General features: G+C 47.4%; 1 protein-coding gene across 3 annotated transcripts; it reads left to right on the top strand.

Moving 5' to 3' along the window:
* Positions 1–23,990, top strand: CABP1 (calcium binding protein 1). Of its 3 annotated transcripts, XM_072600257.1 has the most exons (7): positions 9,559–10,370; positions 16,633–16,809; positions 21,052–21,082; positions 21,561–21,704; positions 22,108–22,217; positions 22,603–22,750; positions 23,541–23,990. In XM_072600257.1, exons 1-7 carry the CDS (start codon positions 10,326–10,328, stop codon positions 23,564–23,566), a joined length of 681 nt encoding a protein of 226 aa, XP_072456358.1. In that variant the 5' UTR covers positions 9,559–10,325; the 3' UTR covers positions 23,567–23,990. The 3 variants fall into 3 exon arrangements, with proteins under 3 accessions (XP_072456357.1, XP_072456358.1, XP_072456359.1); XM_072600256.1 differs by lacking the exons at positions 9,559–10,370; positions 16,633–16,809 and adding an exon at positions 1–489; XM_072600258.1 differs by lacking the exon at positions 16,633–16,809 and having other exon boundaries at positions 9,563–10,370.
* Positions 23,991–24,284: the final 294 nt, after the last annotated feature.

Here is a 24,284-nt window from a genome sequence, read left to right as displayed (position 1 = left end):
ATGAGCTCGTCCATTGCCAAGAGCGAGTCCAAAACGTCGCTGCTGAAGGCGGCGGCGGCGGGCGGGGGCAGCCGGGCTCCCCAGCGCTCGGTGGCGGCGGGTGCGGAGCCCCGCCAGGGCCCGGCCCGGGAGCTGGGGCCGCACGGTCGCCGCCCCCTGCGCCAGCAGCCCAACTGCCCCGGGACGCCGCCGCCGCCGCCGCCCGGGGACCCCAGCTCGCGGAGGCCCTTGTGCCGGCCGGGGCTGCGGGAGGACGGGGCTCGGGGGAGCTGGCGGCGTCCCCCGGCCCCAGGCAGCCGGGAGTCTCCGCCACTGCCGCAGCCCCTCGGGCGGGATGGGGAGGAACGGGGGCTGTCCCCGGCGCTTGGCCTCCGGCAGCGCTCCCGGGAGTCCCTGCGGGCAGTGGGAGCCCGGGCCGGAGCCACGGTGCCCGAGGCAGACCCGTTCCTCCACCAGCTGCGCCCCATGCTCAGTTCCGCCTTCGGCCAGGTAAGGGCCGCGCCCTGCACTCCGCCCCCAGCCCCGGGTCAGGTAGTGCTACCCTCCTCTCCTGCCCAGGGTCACCTGGCCAGCCGGGCGCCAGCAGCCAGCGGGGACTGGGGGGGGGGGGGGGGAGGGCAGGCTGGGGAGAATGTTGGCATGTTGGGGGCCAGAGACATTGGAAACCGGCTAGCTTCGTCTCTGCGGCTTCAGGGGAAAGTCTGGGGACCAGCCAACACCAAAGAGCCTCTCTCTGGCCCCTTGACCACTCTTATCACCTCTCCTGACCTGGGCTCAACATCTGCCGCTCTTTGACCAGCCGTCCCCTCTCTTCTCATCGTGTTCGTTCGCTCTGCTTACTTCCCTCCCCTGACCCCCCGGTTCCTCCGGTCCCTTTCTCTACCCTCTGCCGCGTCCCTTCCCAAACAGATTCAGCACCATCTGCGCTGTCCACTGCTCCGCTCTGAGCTAGCACAAAGAACCCGGCTCTCGGTTCTTTTGCTGTCAGTGGAGTTGCCGTTCCCGTCCACTTTGTTTAAGGGCACCAATGCCCCTCGTTCGGCACTGGAAGCCTCCAGCGTGAGTGCTAGCCCTGAAAGCGGGACTTCAGGGTTTGGAGCATGCCTGGAGAAGCCGAGAGACTCGGGGCCGACGCGGGAAAGGGGGCTTGGGGGTTGAAACCTTTGCTGCTGAACTGTGTGGGACTAGGGTCTGAGGAGCAGTCCAGGGCAGGGTGGAGTAAGCTCAGTTGGAGCAAGGGGTTCCAGTCCCTCTGTCCGGGTCTCCAAGCCCACGCTATCATGACCCAAAGGAACCGAGAGTTTGAATTAGCCTGGGAACTAAGTGGTAGGCAGGTCAGGGAAAAGTGTCAAGGACAAGCAACTTAGACCGAGAATTTGTCGTCACAGAGTCTGTGATGGCAATGAGTACTGAAAGGCATGGGTAGCCAGGCCAAATGCAGCCAGGGAGAGAGAAGGGAAGTGGGAAAGTCAGTGCCAGTACTAGGGAATGCAGACTAGGAGAGGAGGTGGCGGTAAGTGGGCACCGTAGTGGTGAAGGGGGCTGTGGTAGAAGGGAGCATTTATGGGGCAATATAAGGGGAAGTCAGAAGCCTGGGCTTGGAAACTGTCTTGTGGCTGGATGTGGGGAAGTATAGAATGAACTGCTGAGTTCTGCAGGTTGGCATTTTGGACATCCCATTGGGACTGCAGTTAGATCACCGGTTTTGAAATGGCTTGTGGCCACTAATCCAAACCCCATCTACTGATGGATGAAGTTGAATCCTGAGGATGAAAAGGCCCCTGAGAGGTCGTCTCAGTCTTTGTCCTGTCTCTGATCAGGAGTACCAGGCAGAAAGTGTTTGTCTTTTGAAAATAGGCTGCCAGCATCCGCAGAATGTAGTGGGGGACAAGAGAATGGAATGAGATACTGGGGGAGAAATGAGTAACTGAACTCCCCAGCAATTCTTGGGCTTTCTTTTTTTTTTTTTTTTAATGTTTTTGAGGGGTTTTCTTTCAATCCTCTGAGTTTGATTCAAGCAAAACTCTCACTGATGCAGTAGTGAGATAGGATACTGCTAAACTCAGAGGAAGGTTTCCAGGCAGTCATCTGATGGCAGCATCCTGTCTGGGAGTGTCTTCACTGGAGCTTGGATAAACTGTAGAGAGTGTTCTGAGAGTAAGCTCTTATGTCTTGAGTATTCTAATGGTTTCATTTAAGCTAAACCAAATGAGTTAGTTTTCCCTTGCTAGGTTCTCTGACATATGAGAGTACCATTGGGACAGTGTGTTGTGCTGTGGTATTGCACAACCCTTCTCCAAATGCTCTTATGCCGCAGCTGATTGTTGCAGAGGTCTGAAATTCATGCAGTAACATATTTCCCCAGATTGCAGCAGTGGCCCATCACTTGGCTTGGTAGTGCAGTGGTACATTAATATATTCTTGCAGGAAGTGCTCTGTGTCATAGGGCTGCAAATGGCTCTCTGGGATGGTGATCTTGAGGCCAGGCTATGAAAGCTTATGTGGTGATGGGCTGACCCCAGGCAAAACCTTGCTGCAGTTCATTAATGTCAGTGTAGAGCAAGTTTGTATGATGATGGTACAGAGTGTTGGGGGTGGGGGAGGGGGGCATACTGTGATATCAGTGCATCAGGATATTAGGAGCTCAGGGACAGAATAGTAGGCTGCGGCCAAATAAGGATGCAGCATCCCAGAACCCCCTGGTTGTTCAGTTCTCTGCTGACCATGGTTGACACTGCTATTGGGCCTGCTGTGTTTATTGACATGGAATTCTACAATGCCTGTTCAGAGAAACTCAGCTGTGTGTTTGTGGTCTGCTTTCTGCTTTCTTAGCCCATTAATGAAGAGATTAATCCAGCCCAGTACCCTGACAACCTTTCTGAAATGCCACTGGGGTCACTGGAATCAGTGAAGCAAGAACGCCCTATCAAATATTTAATACCTCCCTCTGGGAGCCTCTCTGGCTAACAATGGGGTTGTGGGATTTGTCTTCAAAGTCCAGTTAATTTAGGGTTCACACCCTGGAGAGAATGTAAAGATTCCTTTTTATAGGAAAAAAAAGAGTTCGTTTGTGCCAGACCCTCCAGACCCCTGTCATAAAGAGAGTAATTATTCTTCCACAACCTCTATTTGCCCTGGTAATTTCTAGTCTTCATAGATGGATCAGGGGCCCAGCAAAGTCTGGTTTAGATGAAATTGTGCCATGGTGAATCAGGTCGGTAGAAAATGCGTTATCAAGTCTAACTCGGTGGATTCCAGTTGGAAAGTGGGATGCTGATGGAGGCTTTTAGCATTAACCCCTCCCTTTTACCTATTCATAATTACAGAGCCAGGGGTTGAAATGAAGGGCTGACAATGAGGGTGTTTCAGGAAAGTGAAGTGGTGCCAGGGTTGGTGTGTAGCCAACAGCCTATTTAGATGAGCCTTTGGGGAGGTGACTTGATGTGGTAGAAAGAGCACTGACCTTTAAGTCTGCAAGATCTCAGTTTCCCATCTAGGCACAGGCATTGAAGAGTCATATGACAGTACTTTATTATTTTGTTAATAATGATGATGATAGTAACTAGCGCTTAGGTTTGCAGTGTGCTTTATAAATATTATTTTGTTTTATTTTCACAACAGCCCTGGAAGGTAGGTGCTATTGTAATATCCATTTTACAGGTGAGGAAACTGAGGCTGAAAGAGACTTGCTCAGAATTACATAGCTAGTAAGTGTCTGAGGCTAGATTTGAACTCAGGTCTTCCTGGAGACACCTGCAACACCTAGCTATCTCTTTACATTTCTGGGTTTCAGTTTACCCATCCATGAAATGGAAATGCAGGGTGGTGTAGTGGATACAGAGCTGACCTTGGAGTCTCAGGAAGACCTGGGTGACTGGTTATGTCACTCTGGGCAAAATCACTTACCCCTTCAGTGCTTTAGGTGAGAGATATCAGGACACATGACCTGCCTACTACATATAGCTCGCAATGCTCAGTAGTAGAACCTGAACCAGATTAAAATGTTAATTGGGGAACATTTAACAAAATCAATAAAAACTCATTCAGTAGAGATAATAGTATGAAGTGGAAGATCATGATAACATTTGATATCAGTGCATTATTGTGTTTAAGACCCCAGGATCATGATGTGGGGAATGGGACCCTGCAAAGAAGCAGAATCTCAGAACCCCCTTGTTGTTGTGATTCAGAGAAGGCTGTTCCTCATCCCATTAATTTATCTTGGTCTGTCTCTTTGATCACTGTTCTATCTCTATCTCTACCCTCAAACGGGACTGACAGCAAACAAGGTGCTAGAATTGGAGTCAGGAAGACCCACGTTCAAATCTCAACTCGGACCCAAGAACCATATGGTTCCATCTTTAAGACCTCGCTCAGTTTCAGTTTCCTAACTGTAAAAGGGCTTGAATTTGATGGCCTCTGATGTCCCTTTCAGCTCTCAGTCTAAGACTCTGGGAAAACTTGCCCTCAGTAGCAATCAGTATGTTAAGTACTCTCTGATATGTACCCCACTGTAGCCAAATTCCCAGCAGTACAGGAACAAACACATCTACTTCAATTATCTTTGTAAACACTGGTCCATAATGGGTAGAGAAGTCTACCCAGCTCCTACTGTACTGTCTCATCTACTCTTCCTTGGGAAGGAGGCAGAGGAAGCTGGGGAGCACAGTAGATAGCGCTCTGAGTCTGGAGTTCAAATTCTGTATCAGATACATCCGTTTTATTACTCAGCTGTACAATGGGATAATAACAGCTACCTACCTCGAAAGGTGTTTTGTAAAGTACTTAGCCCAAAGCCTGGTACATAGTAAACACTTATTCCCTTTTTGCCCCATGGGGACTAGCCTTATGTCCAGGCTGCAGGGATAGTGATAGGGTGGATCCAGGAAAAAGGCCAATCTCGTTCCTAATCAGCAGTAGTTTATCCTTCTAATCTCTCCAATCCAATTATTCATTTCTAAAGTTCCTTAAACCTAATGGCTACTTATTGCCACAGTTGGCCAGGAAAGATGACCCCTAAAAACACACACACACACACACTCTCCCTTACCTACTCTAAGTAAATTCATTTCAGTTTTATTCAATACACAATAGGAGAATCGTGTATTAGTGTATTTATTCAATACGTATTAGCATAGTGCACAGAATGCTCAATCTGGAATCTGAAAGGATTGAGTTCAAATCCTACCTCAAATACTTATTAGCTGTGCAATCAGGGGCAAGTCAATTAACCTCTCTTGGGCTCCATTTCCTCATCTGTAAAATAGACATGTTAAGAGCACATGTGAGAATCCAAAATGATAACTTATGTAAAGCTCGCTTTGCAAACTTTGAAGTGTTGTCTAAATGGTAACTATTTTATTATTAGCTTCATAGGCTCCGTTTCCTCATCTGTAAAATGGATGTGATCAGAGCACATATCTCGCAGGATTTTTGTGAGAATCCAGTAAGATAAACTTACCTAATGTTTGCCTCGCAAATCTTAAAGTGCTGTTTAAATGGTGGCTGTTATTATTTATTACGTAACTTCTCAGTCTCAGTTTCCTCTCTGTAAAATTAGGGAGTCAAACCAGGTAGCCCCAAGGTTTTCTCAAGTTCGACATCTATGATTCTGTGATATGAGTACCATCTGTAGGAAGCACAGTAGACTTGGGGGAAGGAGACCCAGGTTTAAGTTTAGCCACAAGCCCGGTATGTGATCTTAGGCAGTCATCCACCTCTTTTGTTCATCTATAAAATAAGAAAGAACACAATATGGAGGTCCCTTTCAGCTCTATAATGTGCTATAAGTCTCCTCCTGCCTTCTAAGGCCAACTTTCCCTCTCACCTCCCACATACACCCAAGCTTTAGCTCTAGGGAGCATGAGATCACCTGGATTTCTTTCTCACCCTTGTCCCAAGTTATCTCAAGTCCTTTAGTGAGGAGACTTAGCTTTTCTGTAGGGTTTTCTCTCTAGCGCAGCCTCCAAAGTTCATGACTGGCCATTTTGACCATGAATCAGTTGGCACTGGGCCACCCTTTTCCCCAAGGACAGAGATGCTTCCCCCAAGGTCAACGAGCCAGTGTCTGGTGAGGTCTGGCCTCCAGGGGGCAGGAGCTGCTGCAATGTAGCTGACCCGGGAGGGCCAAGGATGATTCTGATGATTCTAAATGAAGTGAGCCTTGGGCCCTTAGGAGGATAGCACATTCACACTGGAACTGCCCTGTAGCATCAGGGCAGAACTTAGGAATGGAAAAGCTGACGAGAGCAGGCAGCATCTTTCCCTCTCTACAAAACATACCTTAGGGTTAAAACAACAACAACCAAACAATTTAATAAAAATGCCATTTTGTTGCTTCTAGCACACAGAAGTTATCTAAAAATTACAATTCTCAGGACCCTTAGCCCCCTTTTTGGGAACAATACCTGCGCTTTTAGGGCAGCTAGGGGATGCCGTAGTGCTCAGAGCACTGAGTCTGGAGTCAGGAAAACTCATCTTCCTGAGTTCAAATCTGGCCTCTGACGCTTACTAGCAATGGGACCCCGAGCAAGTCATTTACCCCTGTTTGCCTCAGTTTGCTTCTCTCTAAAAATGAGCTGGAGAAGGAAATGGCAAACCATTCTGGCATCTTTGCCAAGAAAACCCTGCTGGAGTCAAGCATAATCAGACATGGCTAAAGAAAACACAGAAGACTGATCTGTGATTTAAGCATCATAGGAAACTTCATGTGGGAAAACCCTCTCTTTGATTGGAGACCTCATTACCTGTTCTGCCATTTATAGTGTTAGAGTTGCACCCAGCTTTTACTGACTCTCAGGCTTACTCTCCACTCACTGTGCCAAACTGTCTCTGCCTAGAGAATTTAACTGACATGTTCAAAGTCATACTGCTAGTAAATGGAAGAGTCAGGATTTCAACCCAGATCCATTTTCTGTCACACTCTTGCAGAAACGTAAGGGACTGTGTAGCATTTAAACAATTTTCTTTGGTTTGAATTTACCTTTCATAAGTGTTTCTCTAGGTTAATCCCTAGTCAACAGGCATAATTTCTTATCAACAGGACCACAATGGGGTAGAATCTGTTTGCTCTACTGGTGCAGCCTTTAAGAACTTGGATTGGCAGTCAGAAAATCTGAGTTCAAACCCTGACTCTACCTCTTATTAGTTTTGTGACCTTGGGCAAATGACTTTGGTTTTTGGACCTCAGCTTCCTCCTCTGTAAAATGAAGATATTGAGCTAGAGGACTTCTAAGGTCCCTTCTAGCTCTTGCTCTGTGACGTCTCTGGGCCTCAGTTTCCTCATTAGTAAAATGAAGGCATTGGAAAAAGATGGCTTCTGAGTCCCTTTCAGTGATAGCTGGAGGAGTTTATGACTTCTCTGGGCCTCAGTTTCCCCCTCTGTAAAATAAAAAGGTTAGATTCGATGGCCTCTGAAGTCACGTCCAATCCTATCTCTAAACTCCTGTGAACTCAGAACCACTTACTTCCTATCTCAATGACAAAATGAGACAGACCCTGGATTCACTGATGTAAGTACAATGATATGAGTCTAAGACCTTCTCTGGGAATCAACAGCTGCCTACTCCCTTTCTCTAACTTTGCAAATGGCCATGTCTGATTGGTAACAGTTATTGAGCATTTACTAAGTTCAAGGCCTTATACTAGCTTATATTATATTGTACTAAATTATGGTATATATTAAATACATTATTATCTTATGTTATACTAAAGCACAGAATTTACAATTTGGCAATCAATCAAGAAACCTTTATTAAGTGCCAGGCAGTGTGAAAAAGTACTGGCCAAACTTAGTTTGACTTTCCAAGTGGGGAAAGCACTGGATTTGGGATTGAAGCCCTAGTTTCAGATTCTGGCTCTGATCCCTGCTGTCTATGAGACTTCAGGCAAGTCTCTCCACAAATATAATTATATATCTATCTACCTCATGAAGGTTTGCATAGCAGTTTACAGTTAGATCATCTTTTGATGGAGCAAAATGAACCAAGGTTAGTGTTCTCATATGTGAAATGATGCGCCTGCAAGATCCCTCCAGTCCTAAATCCTGCAAAAGCTTCAGCTCGGGCACCTTCGGCTTGTTCCAGCCTGGTACTCCTGACAAGTGTTTCCTCTCAGCTTGGTTCCCTCTTCTGTCTGAGGGAGTGATGGGAAGAGAGTGCACAGAACCCAGCTGGGTTGCCCTCTCTGCTCTCTTGTCATCCACAGGACTTTCAACCACTAGGGAAACTTTCCTCTCTTTCTGAGCCTTTCCGCCTCTAATTCAGCCAGGCTCCTCCTTTTTCTATTAGGACAAGTTAGAGCCTCCCATTCTCAGGGGCTGGCTGAAACATCAAAGCCAACTCACTCTCTTGATTAATGTCTCTGCTGTGTCAGGGACAGAGCTCCCTCCCTAAGGCTGCCTCCTCACTTCCCACTCATCTGCCAGTGGTTCCTGGAGAGGCAGTGGGAGGGGAGGGCATCTTTTATCCTGGACCAGCTTCCATGGTGGCAGGGCCTCTGAGGAATCACTGTAGATGTCTCACTTACTGCCTGACAGCCCCTGCTCTTAGCTGATGACAGTTGGTTGCTACCCTCTAGGGCCTTCTGGCTCTGGGGCCAAGGACATTGGAAGCTTGCTTACCTCCCCTTCCTGGCTCTCTGGGACAGCAGGTGGAATTCCAACCAATCCCATTCATCTTGAGATGCTAAGTCCTTGGAGAACAGCTTAGAAACATTACAACCCACCATGGGAGTTGTGGTCCAGAGACACTGGAAGTTTTCCTACAACCTTTAAGTCTTCTTGCTAAGGAAGACTTGAAGAGGCAGGCAGATGATGTACTCATCTAACCTTAGCCTGGCCCTGGGGCACTATAGGACTTAACACGGGCTTTGACTTGACTTCTGGGGCCAACCTGCTGGAAATAATCTTAAACCAAAGCAGGGATTTGAAGGGATGGGGGACAGGGAGTTTGCCAACCCAAATACAGCCGTCTCCGTCAAGGCTAGACCTGAGCAGTCTAATTGAAGAGTAATTGTGGTCTAGCAGCCAGCTCCTGAGGAGCACAGCGAGATCCTTGGACGTTGGGGGACCTGACTTCAGACTCTTTGCCAACAACAAACACCATGGAACATTCTTATGTTTCCCCGTGGTGACCACCAGGACACGGGGATGGTCTGACCCCAGGCTTTATACCTTCTGGCTGAATACAAACAAAACTAAATGAATGTGAATAAGAGGGAAGAAAGAAAATTGGATTTCCAGACACAGGACCTGGGATCTACCATGAAGAGGTTATCAGGAAGAGTCACCAACCTTTGCTTCTAATGAACTCATTGATCATTGTAGGGTTTCTAATTTTCTTGTGTGCATGGATGCTTGTGTTGTATGTGCATGTACAAGCTCAGAAACTGGGTGAGATGTTGGCTTTAGGGGCAGCAGGGACCTAAACTAGCCAGATTCCCGAGGCTCCCAGGAGCGCTGTTGTCCTAATTCCCATCTGCAGCTGCCATTCCAGATCCCTACCACGGAGACAATCTCCCTGCAGATTGGTGGGGGCCATGGGGGGAGGGGAAGGGATACAGTGTTAATCTGATGTATATTATCCATCCACCTTCTCCCTCTTTCGCTGCTCTCACTTACTTAGTGATTTTTTCAGCTAGCTCCTCCCTCCTCCCCTTCAATTTCATCAAGAAAGTGTACAGAAAGTAAAACAAAAAAAAGAACAAAAACAAAACCCAGCCTTCAGAAAAGCACAATTCAGAGAGCAGGAACAGGGGGAGACACAGGGAAGGGAGAGGGAGAGGGAGAGAGAGGACAGGAGAGGAGAGGAGAGGGGAGGAGAGGAGGAGATACAGGGATAGAGGAGAGAAAGGAGATCGACTGGGAGAGAGACAAAGGGAGAGAGAAAGGGGGAGGGGAGAGAGAAAGGAGAAGATACAGGGATAGAAGAGAGAAAGGAAAGAGACGGAGAGAGACAAAGAGAGGGAGAGAGAAAAGGGGTGAAAGAGAAGAGGTGAGGAGAGAAGAGTGAAAGAAAGAAGGAAGGAGAAGATACAGGAACAGAGATAGAAAAGAGAAGAGGAAGAGAGAAAAAGGGAGGGAGAGAGGTTAGGAGAGAAAGGGGGCAGAGAGGGAGATTTTGAGAGGAGCGAGGGAGAAGGAGCAGGCGCAGGAGAGCCCATAAGTGAGTCCCAGTGGAAAGAGGCTCCGCCAAGTTGGAGCAAGAGGCTAGGAGGGCTGGCTGTGACCATTTGGCTCCCTGCCTCCTCAAAGAATCCCCTTCATGGATTCTGGTACCTCCAGTCCCTTGTGATCAAGTGCCCTGGGGAAGCAGTCTCAGCATATTATGGGCAACTGTGTGAAGTCTCCACTGAGAAATCTTTCCAGAAAGGTAGGTATGGAGTTGAGGAGACCCAGGGGCTACCACGGCTGGTCACGTCAGAGGCTAAGGAAAGATGAAATGTGGAGGGAGGAGGATCCGAGTCTTGCTAAGCCCCTGTTCTTCTCCTCCCCCCCCCCAACTTCTTTTTGTCTCTTTGGGGTATGCTCAGCTACAGAACTTCAGCCTTAGAAAAGAGTGTGTCTGTGTTCATGATTCTGTGCATGTAGACATATAGGAGGGAGCTGGCTGCTTGGGTCTGAACACACCTCCTTGTTTGGGTTTCTGGATAATATCTTTGTCCGTGCATATTCTAGCAGGCAGATGTCATCCCCGGGGGATGAGAGGGTCTGTATATATTTTTCCTGACTCTGCTTGTGTTCTGAAACACTGATCGCTCCGTAGGTGTTGTGTTGAGAAAGAGAATTTTTTTCTTGGGTGTAAATCCTTCTCTCAGGTGCACAGTACTGTGGAGACAGTTCTGGCTTTGGAGAGAAACTAGGTTCAAACCTGTGACATTAAAGAGATAAAATTCTTGGGAAATTAATCTTTTACTAATAGTGCAGCTTTTTGGGCAAAGGTGCCTTCCCTCTCTCAGCCTCGGTTTCTTAATCTACAAAATGACGAGGTTGGACTTGTTGGTCCTTAAGGTCCATTCCAGCGGTAGATTTCTGTTTAGAGGGGTCTCAGTTTTCTTGCCAGATCCATAGAGATGAGCTGGGTGGGTCATCTCAGAATGGAGGATCTATAGGTTTTATTTTCCTTATTGGGTCTCAGATCTTTCCCTTTTGGTTGTATCCTCATTCTTCAAAAAAGTGAGACTGGAAGTAGCTACCATCACCACCTAAAGCCATTGGATATGGCCTGACAATCTTAGCCATGGGTTCCAGCCTGGTCCATCTGAAGACCAGGTCAGGTCTGTCCAGTCTGGTGGACTTGAAGGAACAGATTTGGAGTCCCAGGACTTTGGTTTGAGTCATTGCTTCTTACTGCCTCTGTGGTCTTGGACAAGTTATTTCCCCCCTGTGGGCCTCAGTTTCCCCATCTATAAAGAGAAGGGATTGGACTAGGTGGCCTCTAAGTACCCTTCCAACTCTAAATCCTATCATCCCCAAACGGAGACAGTAGGTATGCTCCTTAAAAGTGTGTGTGTGTGGAGGTGGGAAATGAATTCCCAAGAATTTATTTTCATAAATTAATTTAGTTTAGATGTTCCACGCTGGAGAAGTTGACTCTAATAAGAAATCATATCCTGAATCCTTTTGTAAAACATAGCCACGGCCAAATTATTTTGTGTACAGAGCTGGGATTTCCATTTCCTGGGCTAATTTAAAGGGGCATGGCCCCCACTCTCCCTATATTTACTGCCCTCATCCCTTTTGGTAGTACCACAATTTGTTTGATGGGCTCTTTTTCTTCAGGCTTATATTTGCAAGTCTCTCTGTCCCTCTTGTTCCTTATTTAGCTAAGCGGCTCATATCAAACCCCTCTTAATCTTCCCTCTTCCTTTGGCTCCCTCAGCAGACTGATTGTTTTCCTTAACTCCCCTTCCCTCCCCCACCTCTCTCCTCAGCCTGTCATCATCATCTTCTCTGCAGAGCTCAGAATCCGAAGCTGTGTCCTAGCCCATGGAAGAGCTGGCCCATTGCCCCCGGGCTCAAAGTGGGTCTGATTTGAAATGAAATCAAACACAGCAGGGCAGATTCATCCAGGGCCCTGGATGAGGAAGTCAGAACCTATTGGGATCCTCCCTTGCTACCAACTTCTCTCTACCCCTCCCAGCCTGCCCTTTTCCATCCTGCCATCTGCCATTTTGAGCTTTGGAGAATGGGAAAAGAGGGTATAAGATGAAGGAAGGAGAAAACTCATCGGATCATAGATTTAGGGTTGGAAGATACTTTAGAGGTCATCCAGCCTAACCTCCTCATTTTATAGATGAGGAACCTGAGGCAGACAGAAGTTGTGACTTGCCCAGGGTCCCACAGCTCGCAAGTGTGAAGTCAACTTGGGAAACCCAAAAGGGTTTCCATAGTGTGGTTTGTATCTACTAAGATGAAGAGGGGGGGAAAGAAAGCACGTAAAAGTGTTCTAGGGGAAGGAACATGACATCTGAAAGGAGTTGATCTCGGCTGAAATTTATCTCTGAGGTCAGTCAATCAGTGAGCATTATTAAGCACCTACTGTGTGCTGTGCTAAATCCTGGCGATACAAAGAAAGGCAAAAGACAGTCCCTACCCTCAGGGAGCACCTAGTATGAGGGGGAAGACCACAGGTCTATAGATAAACAGGATTTAGATAGGATAAATTGGAGATAATCCCAGAGGGTCGGTGCTGCTATTTACTTATCTCTGTGGTCTTTGGCAAGTTGCTTCTTTGTGAGCCTTGGTTTCCTCCTCTGTTAAAAAGGAAGGATTTGGACTCCACAGCCTTCCAGTGTCCACAGTATCTCCATCTCTAGAGATCTGTGATTCTCCCTTGGCATTCCTCCCGAGGAGAAGGGTGGGGGGCAGGGCTGAACACCAAAAGCCTTAGTCTTGTTAAAAGTTGAGAATTTGAGTTAATGATATTCCATAGCATTGGGCCATAAGGTCACTTCCTGGAGAGGCAGAGGAATAAGACTTTCTCATTGCTAGTCTATGATTGAAACTTCTTTACTGCCAGAGACAGAGAGTTGGTCTGTGGGAAACTGTGCTTGGCTCTCGAGGATGAGGGGCACTGAGCTGGGCTGTTCAAACTCTCTTAGGTACTATTTTTGGTCAGGATTACAGAAGCCCCTGGGTTTAGACTCAGGAACTGGGATTGCATTCCGACCCTGCTACTTTGGGCAAATTATCTCATCACTCTCTCCCTCAGTTTCTTCATCTGTAAAGAGGTGGCTGGATTGAATGACGTCTAAGGGTTCTTTCCCTTTTAGAATTAGGAGCATTACTATGGCATTAGCCATTTGGACCCCCTGTTCATTTCGTAGGTCAAACTGTTTCCTGCTCTGCTGTGAAAGCCTTATTTATTTCTGTATGGATCAGGGAATCACTCCCAAACCCCTCTAAAACAAGTCTTGAAAGTAGACATACACAAGTTGAAGGTGAGCAGAGTGCTGCCTTCTGGGACCTGACCTTTTTAACTTCTTAGAATCAAGGGCTTCTCTGGGGGTAAGTCCCAGGTCCCTCCTTCTGCTTCAGATGGGCCGCTTTTGATCCGAGCTCATGGAAATTTAAACCTAGAGATAATTCAATATAGGAGAAATAACAATGGATTTGAAGTCAAAAGACCTCAGTTGGAGCCTTATATGATTACAGCCAGGTAACTTTGTCTCCTCAAAGTTATTTCCCACCCTATTTCCACAATTTCCTCATCTACAAAAATAGAGGATTGGGTCTCAGCCTTCATTATGTCTCTTCCAACCCTAAATCGCTGATCTTAGAAACCAAGAAAACTTGTGGATGATCCCTACAATCACCTTTGGGAGAGTCTTCTAATACATAAGCTGATATTTGTCCAGGGGACCCTGAAATTGCAGGTGGGGTCAAGGTCAGGTACACACAGATTTATTAGGTATCTACTTTGTGCCAAGAGGGAAAAATAGTCCCTGTCTTCAAAGAGTGCCCCCCAACCTCCCAATACCTCCTTCTGTCTTTCCCTAACCTTAGTTGTGGAACTCAGAGTGTGTGTGTGTGTGACCTGATTCTTTTGGGACTTCCCTTTAATCTACTTCAAGCCTTGCCCTTTGATCTGGGTACATTTGTCAAATATAATGGAATTCTTTGAGCCATATACTTACTGCCCTTTACTCAGTCACCTAACCTGGTAGGTCACCCGGCCACAGTCCCTTACTCTGTCAGGGCCCGGGATTATGAGAGAGAGCTCTAGAGATAGAAGGGACCCCTGAGGCCATCCAGTCCAACACCTTTACTTTACATAGGAGGAAACTGAGGTCAGAGAAGTTATGTGACTTCCCTAAAGTCCCACTAGTGGTGATTGCCAGAAGTAGGATCTCCTTCTAGGGACAGGCCCTTTCCACTCTCCCAGGATGACTCTTGTAACTCTCTTTCCCCGCCCCCTATATATACATACATACAGAGATATATGTATGTACACACACACACACACACACACACACACACATATACACACACAAACACAAATAGAGACAGACAGGGAGGAAGGGAGAGAGAGAGAAACAGAAAGGAAGAGACAGAGAGAGGGGGAGAAAAGAGAGTGAGGGAGAGGAGAGAAAAAGAAAGAAAGAGAATGCTTGTCTAGGAGTCTTAAGTATTTTTTCTCAGGACATAAAATTTTTTGGCAGCTTAGTGAAACCTATGGATCTCTTCTCAGAATAATGTTTTAAAATTCATCAAATAAAATGCCTGGGATTACAAAGGAAATTTGTTATATTGAAATATAGTTATCACAATTTTTAAAGCATAAAATTTCACAGACTCCTTTAAAATATAATTTTCAAGAACCTCTGAGACAGATAATAAAACATTTATGAAGCACTCAGTGTCTACCAGACATTGTGCTAGGAGTAGAAAGGAAAGGAAAAAGACATTTCCCCCACCTTCAGGTAGCATCACTTATTCTTAGGAAGTATTTGGAGAACTGAGCCTGGAGACCTCTTTGGTTTCACAGCACTGGAGTTTGAGATGGAGAGGAATTGGGGAGGAATCATTCCCTTCCCTAGCTGTGGGAGCTGAGCTTGACTAAATTGGGGGCAGTATCCTTCTTGGTGGATACACCGGTTCCTGACTGGAGGGCTAGAAGTCACCTGAAGGGCATTAGCTGCAGGGTGGGCTCTGTTGGAGACTGTGCCAGGATGAGGACACCCCCTCAGTACCTGAATTGACCTGATCAATGCCATCAGCAGAAGCCGAGCAAGAGTTCATGTTGTGGAGGGTTGAGGTCAGTTTCCAGCCTCTCCCTTCTGACTTCTGGGAGGATGCTTGGCATTCTGGGGACAGCTGGAACGTGGTGTTTAGATGTTGCTGCACTAAGGGGGAAGGCCCAGTGGGCAGTTCTGACTTTTTATAGCTGCATGGGAAAGATAGGAGAGAAGGAGTCATCACAGGCCCCGGAGCACAGCTATATACGGCAAGGACAAGTTCTGTTGCCAGCTGGAAGCCCCAGCCTCTCAGCCCCTTGAGCTCCTGCCTGCTGGGCCGGGATGAAGTGGTTTGAGTGAGGAAACCAGCAAGAGTGGGAGGGGTAGGGAAATGCAAAGATCAAGAAAGAAGGTCAGGCAGAGTCCAAGTCCATGTGCAGCAGTTTTCTTGGGCCCCACTATTGTCTGAGGGTCATGGGTAGGGCCTGCCAAGTGGGGTTGGGCTAACTTAGAGGTCAGATCAAGGGCTTCAGCATGAGTACTGGGGTCAATCAGTGACTGAAAGAGGTGGGAGGACAAAGTTTCTTGAATTTGGAGGTTACTCCCCAGTCCCGAGCACTGTGCTGTTAAGATTAAGATATCACTTGACCTCTCAGTGAAAAGAGACACTTTAGCTTGGTGAACAGAGAACTGGCCTTGAAGCCAGGAAGACCTGGATTCAGGTCCTACCTCTGACCCATACTGGCTGTGTAACCTTAGGCAAGTCTCCAAGCAGCTCTATGATGAGAAGAGGCCAACCTGCCTAGAAAGGGGTTTCCTCACCTGGGAGTTCCTTATACCAATGACATTACATGTCCAGTCCTTATCCAACTCCCTCAGTGAAAGGTTGCCAGTGTCTGTCCATGGACATGTGTATGCATGAACACATACCTGTGTATATGTGTATAACCTTGAAGCCAGGAAGATCTGGCTACATGTGGACCCTGCAAAGCCATCTCATCTCAGTGCTCAAGGCAACTCTCTCAAATGAGAAGATGGCAACCTGCATTGGTAGAGGGCATTTCCTCACCCGGGGATTCCATATATCAATGAAATTATGGGTTCGGTCACTCTCCTCACCCCTCAGTACTTGCAACAGAATCACTCCTCTGTCTGTACATGCACATGGATGTGTGTATGTGTACACGTGTGTGTATGTATATGAATTTCTTCTAGAGGTACCTGGTTTTATCTTGGGCAGGGGGTGGAGGTCTCCTTCTCCCCTTGGGCTAGATGGAGGGCTCCTTTGAAGCTGCCCCTTGGAGTCCTAGGCAATGAGATTGGGCTGCTTTTCCTGCCCATCATCCAAGTCTGTGGAGGAGAGAGCCTGTCTCTTTGGGAGCTCCTAGGGAAGGACTCCCATCAGCTGGGGAAATAATTTCCTCTCTTGTGTTATTTGCTTGGTGCTGGCTGAAGATCCACCAGGAGGAGAAGACGTGCTATACAGCCGTTCAGACGAGTGAGGAAGGGCTGGTGGCCGCCGACTTCCCTGGGCCGCTTATGATGCTGGCTCAGAACTGTGCGGTCATGCACAACCTGCTGGGCCCTGCTTGTATCTTCCTGCGCAAGGGTTTCGCCGAAAACAGGCAGCCTGTACGTAAGTTATCCTGGTGGTGGGGCAAAGTCAGGCCTGGCTGTCACCCAGGGCTCTCGAGGATAAAGGGGGGAGTCTTAAACCTCACTGCCACACACTCCATACACACAGCTGTGGCTGAAATCCATTTGGTAAAGTTACTTACTCACCTTACCCCTTCCATTCTCAAGACACACCTGAATTTCTCCCTCCTACACAGATATATAGACTGCTAGATGATGGAGACCCATACTCAGTGCACAACTCCTTGGCAAAGACATTTGACTGGAGCTCTTCAGTGTGTGTTTAGATAGAAGAAAAACAACTTGTTGACATTTACTAGCTGGGTGACCTTTGGCATCCATCTGTCCTTCCATACCTCTATCCTTCCTTCCATCCATCCATCCATACATCCACAAATATTCAGTAAGCAACCACTGCTAGAACTCCAGCAAAGCTATATACTTACATATCTCCAGTGACTATTGGGGTAGAAAGAAAGTGGCCACAATTATCGACTAGTGGGATGACTTTGGCCAAATTTGTCCATCTATTCATTTATCCCATTAATCAACCAATAATCAGTAAGCACCTGGTGCTGTAACTCCCTGCTTACACATCTCCACTGACTATTTGGGCAGACAGGAAGTGACTGCCCAACATTGACTAACTGGGTGACCTTGGGCAAGTCAGTCAGTCAAATATTTGTTACACATGGGTGGTATTCCAGCACTAATTTCCTAAACAATAATTCTGAGGCTGCTAAGTGACACAGAGCCTGGAGTCAGCAAGACTGCTCACTCATCCAGCCTCAGATGCTAACTGTGTGACCTTGGGCAAATCACTTAACTGCCTCAGTTTCCTCAATTGTAAAATAGGGCTAACAGCACCTGCCTGGTGGGGTTGCTGTGAAGATCCAATGAGACAATATTTGTAAATCACTTAGCACAGTGCCAGACACATAATAAAATGTTTATTCTCTCCCTCCACCCTGTTAGGTACTGAGGATCCAAAAACACAAACGATAGAATTTATATTCTACTGGGAAGACAGTATGTATTTGAATAGGGATGTGGACAAGACCTGTGATTTAATTGGTATGGGTAATTCCCAGGTGGGGATGCTTCCTCTCCCTCAATGGAGGTAAACACCCTCTCTGCCACTTATCTTGACAGTTGCCCAGAACAATGAGAAGTTCATTAACTAGCCAAGGTCACACAGCTACTTTGTGTCAGAAGTTCGACCTGAACCCAGATCTTCCTGGTGCTGTGAACACAAAGACACTGAACCTGTCTCAGCTCTAAAAGAAGGAGAAATAACATTCTCTAGAGGGAGAAATCTAAGTCTCAGTTTTCCTGTCTGTAAAACAGAGTTAATAACACTCACTAACAACCCTAACATATGTGAGTTATTGTTAGCAGCTACCTCATGGGGCTGTTATGAGAAAAGTGCTTTTGTAAACTTTAAAGAGAAATGGGTTACTATAATTATTTGTAGTTTCCATACAACCCTCCCCTTTGCCCCCTTTCCTGCCCTCAACATGGGAGTGCACACATTTCCACCTTGCATTTGTGTATAGGTCTGGTCTCACTCCAAGAGCAGCCCATGGACTCATCTATACACTTTAAAGCAGAGTGGGAGATCTTAGGGCTGGGATCAATGCCCAGCTGGTTCAGCTTATGCCCTGTGCATGCTGTTGGAAAAGTGTACTGCTTGCTTAGCCCAGATGCTCTGGGGAAACCTGAGAAGGAAGGAATAGGCGGACACTGCTGCGAGCACCATCCTGTTCCTCTACAAATGAGATACTGGTGACGTGTTTAGCACAGTGCCTGGCCTCTAGTAGGTATTTAATAACGCATTCCTTTATTCCATCCCCCTGTTTCTCCAGGTATGTTCAATAGCTCCCTCTAGCCCTCGAGGCCAGGGGAATCTGAGGTGGGATCCTCGAGAGGATGATACTGAAGAATTAGAACTTTGAGTGCATAATCACTGTGTCCTAAGTCATCAATAAGCATTTATATAGGAACTGATTTACAGAGGGAAGGTACTGGAATTAAGGGGCATGAGGAAAGGAAAAATTCTGATCCCTCCTCAGGGAGTTTTCATTCTCCTGAGAGAGATGACATGTGCATGTGAGTATAGGGAAAGGGTCTGGACTGGTAATGGCATTGGTCTAGAGAGCTTCCAGGAGAGGAACTTCTCTTTACCAGTGTGGGTCCGTACCCCCTCTGCAGCTTAGAGTTTTGGAAAGTTGACATTCAGAAACACTCCTTGCTTTCTGAAATTCAAGATGGAAGCAACATCTCTCCACAGGTGCCCACTGCCAGATTCAGTTACTCAATGAAGGTCCATAGAAATCATCTCTCATCTATATGTAAACTCCAAGATGTCCATTGTTTTCATTAATGAACATTATTAGATAGGCCTGGTTATTTTCAGCTGGCCCACCAAGCGTGAATACGTGTGTGCTATCAGAATAGGCCTCATGTCTTCATCCACTTGTGTGTAGTTTGGTGTCTAAGATGTTTATAGGAACAGAAATCCCATTACAGATACAGCTTAGTATTTCCCCTTATGGATCACCTCCAGGTCTGAGTCCCATACTCCATGCTGGACATCTGTGCTCCCTTATGCTGGGGCCCATCTGGGGTGAGTGGTCAGCCTTGCCCAGAGCTATTGGCCCCTCCAAAAATCTGTGCACATAGCTCTGTGGATTGTAAATGGCTCATAGAGTGTCCATCCTGATAAAATGCCCTTTACACATGCGTGACTATCCCCCATGGAAATTCTCCCCCTAAGCCTATCCCCATTATGCTTATACCTGCACTTTATGGAAACCTGGGCTCTCTCCCAAAGGTGTGAGTTTTTAATGCAACTCCCCACATCCCAAAGACCTGAGCATTGATGCTTTCTCTCTGCTATGGTCTCATTCAGTTGGTGGTACCAATTGCCCCAGTGGTGGGTGAGAGGGAGCTTACCTAATACTAGCAGATCTCTGCCCTGCAGTTTCTTGGTGCCTTGTGCGGGGAGGATTCTTCCACTGAATCTATTGCTACCATCCCATATTTTTCCCAACTCCCTGGGTGGAGTCAGGTGGGGAGGAGTCCAGAAGAATATCTTTCAAGGCACTGGAGACTGGAGACAACATGGTCATTTGCCCTTGATATCATCTAGAGGGATGGAGATGTCTGGTGCTCCAAATTGTGTAGGACAATGGGGCAGTGTAGAAGGAGGCTAGAAGGAAGATGGGGTCTCTTGGAAAGCGATCAAGAGGATAGAGATCGGGTTGTCCAAGTTCCCTGGCCATGGAGGGCACTGCTCCCAGTTAGCAGTGCATTTCCTTAGTCCCTGAGCTTGTCCATGACTCTTTTTCCTTCCTCTAGCCCCTGTCTCCCATCACCATCCCATCACCCTTTTGACTTCTCACTTCCCTCCTTTCTTTCCTCTTATCATCCCTTTCATTCCTTTCTTCTCTTCTCCCTCCTAATTATGGGCTCCTTTCTCTTCATTGGAGGTAGTATGTTACAGTGGAAAGAGATCTAGGTTTGGGCTCAAAAGACCTGGGTTCAGATCTCAGCTTACCTATGTGACCTTGGGCAAATCACTTGCTGGGCCTCAGTTCCCTCATTTGCAAGATGAGGATGTTGGACTAGATGCCCTCTAAGGTTCTTTCCATCCCCAAGACTATAATCTTCTATGAGTTCTCTGGGTTGCAGTTTCCTGCTCTGTAAAATGAGTCACTGGCTTCTGAGGCTCCTTCTTACTCTGGATCTCTTGTCCTGTGTCCCCTCTCTCCTTTCTCCTGGGAAGGGGCTGTTTTCCTCTCTCTGAGTTGTGACTCTTCTCCCCATCCTGTTTTCCTTGCAGGTGCTTTGCTTCTGGATGCTCTCTGTTCCCTGCAAACCTGCGGAGCTCCACCTCCCAGTATCTGGGATAGGAGGGTCACAGCAGTACCTACTCCTGCCTGTCCTGGCAGGAGGGCCTGGGGCAGAACTGGGAGTGGTGGTGGAAGTCTTGTGCATCACCCCTCCAGAGGAGGGCTGGAAAACGTGCCCTCGGCTCTTGGGTGATTCAGAGAAGGAAACCATGTGGGCGGGCTTAGGGGTCTCGCACATTCCCCTTTTCCGATTTCTCTTCTCTTCGGTTGTCTACCATTGGCCTGGGGCTCTGTGGCCCTGGGAAGCCGAGAAACTCTAGGATCCTTCTTGTTGGCTCTTCTAGGCCACTGACATGTGCTAACAGGGAGTGTTCTCTTGTTGCAGGACAGAGAGCTTCGACCAGAGGAGATTGAAGGTAAAACTTGGCCCCTTGGGTGAAAACTGCTGCCAAGTCCTCCCGGATTGCCTGGGTGGGGACACTGGTGGGGAGAGGCAGAGATGTTCCCAGACTCCTGAGCACAGTGCCTTGCACATAGTAGGCGCTTAATCAATATTTGTCAAATGAACGAATGAATGAATGAATGTCGATGGATGGATGAATGAGCAGAAGTCATTGAAATTTAGTACCTGATATGGGACAAATGTCTATGAATGACTGGACAGCTCCAGGGTCAGACTCTGTTAGCAGCAGAGGGGCTGGAGGGGAGGGATTGAAGGCTGGGAGAACTGTCCAAGATGGCAATGGGTACTTTTCTTAATCCAGGGCATATAATTAACGGGATGAGGAGGAAAGGGTTTGAGCTCTTGGGCTGTTCTTGATTCCCAGAGGTTGTTTCCCCAGTCATTGATGGCCAGGGTGATTAGCAATATCCCTCTTGGCTTCCCTTTCCTAGAACTAAGAGAAGCCTTCAAAGAATTTGACAAAGACAAGGATGGATACATCAACTGCAGGGACCTGGGTAACTGTATGAGGACAATGGGCTACATGCCTACAGAGATGGAACTGATTGAACTCTCTCAGCAAATCAATATGAACTGTGAGTCTCCTCTCAAACACCCCTTTTCTTCTACTTTTCCTCTTCTTTCTCCAATTTTTCCTTTCTCTTCACCCCCCTTCCCCTTTAATCCCATTTGTATCTTTCAATTTCTACATCCTTGCCTGTCTTCATCAATCTAGGTATACTCTGTTGTACCAGACATTGTCATTCATCCATCTCTCCATCCATCCATCCATCCATCCATCCATCCGACTGTCAAAATGACTATCTTGATCCATCTCTTTCTCATGAGCTAGAGACTATCTCTCACTTGGTCTTTAGCTCTTGGGCTTAGTATATGCTGTTGTGAGTATGGGATTATTGGGTTGGCTATTCCCAGGGGTGGTCAGAGCTACATGGGGGGTTGGATGTCTTTCATGCCAACCTTGACCTCTCTTCCCAGTGGGAGGCCATGTGGATTTTGATGACTTTGTAGAGTTGATGGGGCCAAAACTCCTGGCAGAAACTGCAGATATGATTGGGGTAAAGGAACTTCGAGATGCCTTCCGAGAGGTGAGTGATGCCCAATCCATTAACCAGTCCAGTGTTTATTAAGCACTTACTATCCTCCAGGCACTGTGCTACGTACTGGGAGACAAGATGAAAAATAAGTAAAGCAATCCCTACTCACAAAGAGTTTACAATCTAGGTGGGTGAGGGCCCCAGGATACATCAGCGAAAAGCCTTGATGCTCTTTCTCAGACCATCAGGGGTAGATGTAGCCAAAATCCTAGGGAATAAAAGGTGCAGCAGAACATAGAGAGGATTGAGAAGGAAGGGGAAGAGTTGTCTCCAGGGGATGACTAGTAAGACCACAGAGTAGGAGTTCCCGGGGAGCCCTGGTGGTCCTCCTGATGTGAGTACCTCTTCCTCCCGCTCCCGCCCCGCTATTCTCCAGTTTGACACCAATGGTGACGGAGAGATCAGCACCAATGAGCTCCGGGAGGCCATGAGGAAGTTACTGGGCCACCAAGTGGGTCACCGAGACATCGAGGAAATCATACGGGATGTGGACCTTAATGGGGATGGGCGCGTAGATTTCGAAGGTGAGCGCTTCTTCCGATGTGGGGGCGGGGCTTCCCTGAGGAACTGGGAAAGAGGGAGTGGGACACTATCCATTCATTGACTGATGGAATATCGACGGAGCTCGTGCTAGAACTATAATTCATGTTTTTGAGATTTTTTAAGGTTTGCAGAATTCTTTCCTCACAGCTACCGTATGAGTAGGTACAGTAGATATCATGACGCCCATTTTACAGATGAGACACGGGGAAATGAAGTCCCTTGCCCATGATTAGAATGTAATGTATCAGAATATATCAGAAGTGAGATGTGCAGGGTTGTTGGGAGGATTAAATGAGATAATATTTATAAAGTGTTTTTGCAAATCTTGAAACACTACATAAATTCTAGCTATTATTATTATCACAAAGCTCTTTACATATATTATCTCATTTTGTTCTCACAACTCTGGGAGATAGGTGCTAATATTATTCCCATTTTACAGTTGAGGAAACTGAGGCAGGCAGTGGTTAAATGATTTGCCCAGTGACAAAACTAGTAAGTGTCTGAAGCTAGATTTGAACTCAGGTCTTCCTGATTTTAAGTCCAATACTCTATTAGCCCTCAAGTATCTAAATCTACCAGACTATAGGTAACTCAACATTTCCCTGAAAGCTTATGTTCCCAAAATCACATTCTGCCTCAGTCTAAACCACTTAGGTATAGGAAGGAAGAGCACTACCTATAAAGAGAGGGGTGGACACCGACAGAATCTGAGTGAGAGAGTCTGGGAGCTGTTTATTCTTCTCTCCTCCATCTGTTCTTGCTCCCTAGAATTTGTGCGGATGATGTCCCGCTGAGGGTCCAGGGACCTGCAAGCGCTGACAAGATGGCAGAGGGAGGAAGAAAAGAGCACCTCACCCCACCGTTCCTATGTACAGGACGTCCAGACTGAGCCTATCCAAGCTCATGAGAGGTGCCCCATCCCGGAGTCCCCCACCCTTCTGCACTGTGAAAGACTCACAATCTCCTGCAACTGGAAGCGGCAGTGCCCATGGATGAGGTGGCAGTGCCAAGGCAGGCGGAAGCCATGTGGGGCCCCAGTGGCCCCTCACCCTGTCGTTGCTAATGGTGGTTGGGCAAGGGACATCCTGCCAGCAGATCCCCCCACATGGCATGTCTCACCCTGAGCCTAAGCCTCCCACATACTCTCCCTATCCTCCTTACCCTGCCTTAGTTTCCCTTGGCCCTATTACCAATAAATATTTCAGAGACAAGACAGTGGAGGTGTGTGCCCCTAGTATGTATGGGGATAGGTGGGTGGAGGCTGCTACCTTCCTGGATCTGCCCTGGCAGGATGCTTCATATCCCTGTGGTGATCTCCATTGGGATGCATGGGCACAGGTGTGTATGGAGAGCTGGTGGGGTCTGTAACCATGGTCGGCTGTGATAGTGGAGTTGCCGTGTTCACCAAAGAGTCCAAAAAGACAGAGGTGTTCAAAACTGGGGAGGGGAGGCTGCAGGCCTGTTCAGGAACCACAGTCACTGGGGCTGGGTAGCAGAGCAAAAGCAGCCAGC

This window comes from Notamacropus eugenii, chromosome 4 (genome assembly GCF_028372415.1).
Source record: "Notamacropus eugenii isolate mMacEug1 chromosome 4, mMacEug1.pri_v2, whole genome shotgun sequence".
NCBI lineage: Eukaryota > Metazoa > Chordata > Mammalia > Diprotodontia > Macropodidae > Notamacropus > Notamacropus eugenii.
The sequence above is the reverse complement of the archived record's forward strand: the minus strand, read 5'-3'. Positions and strand labels throughout refer to the sequence as shown.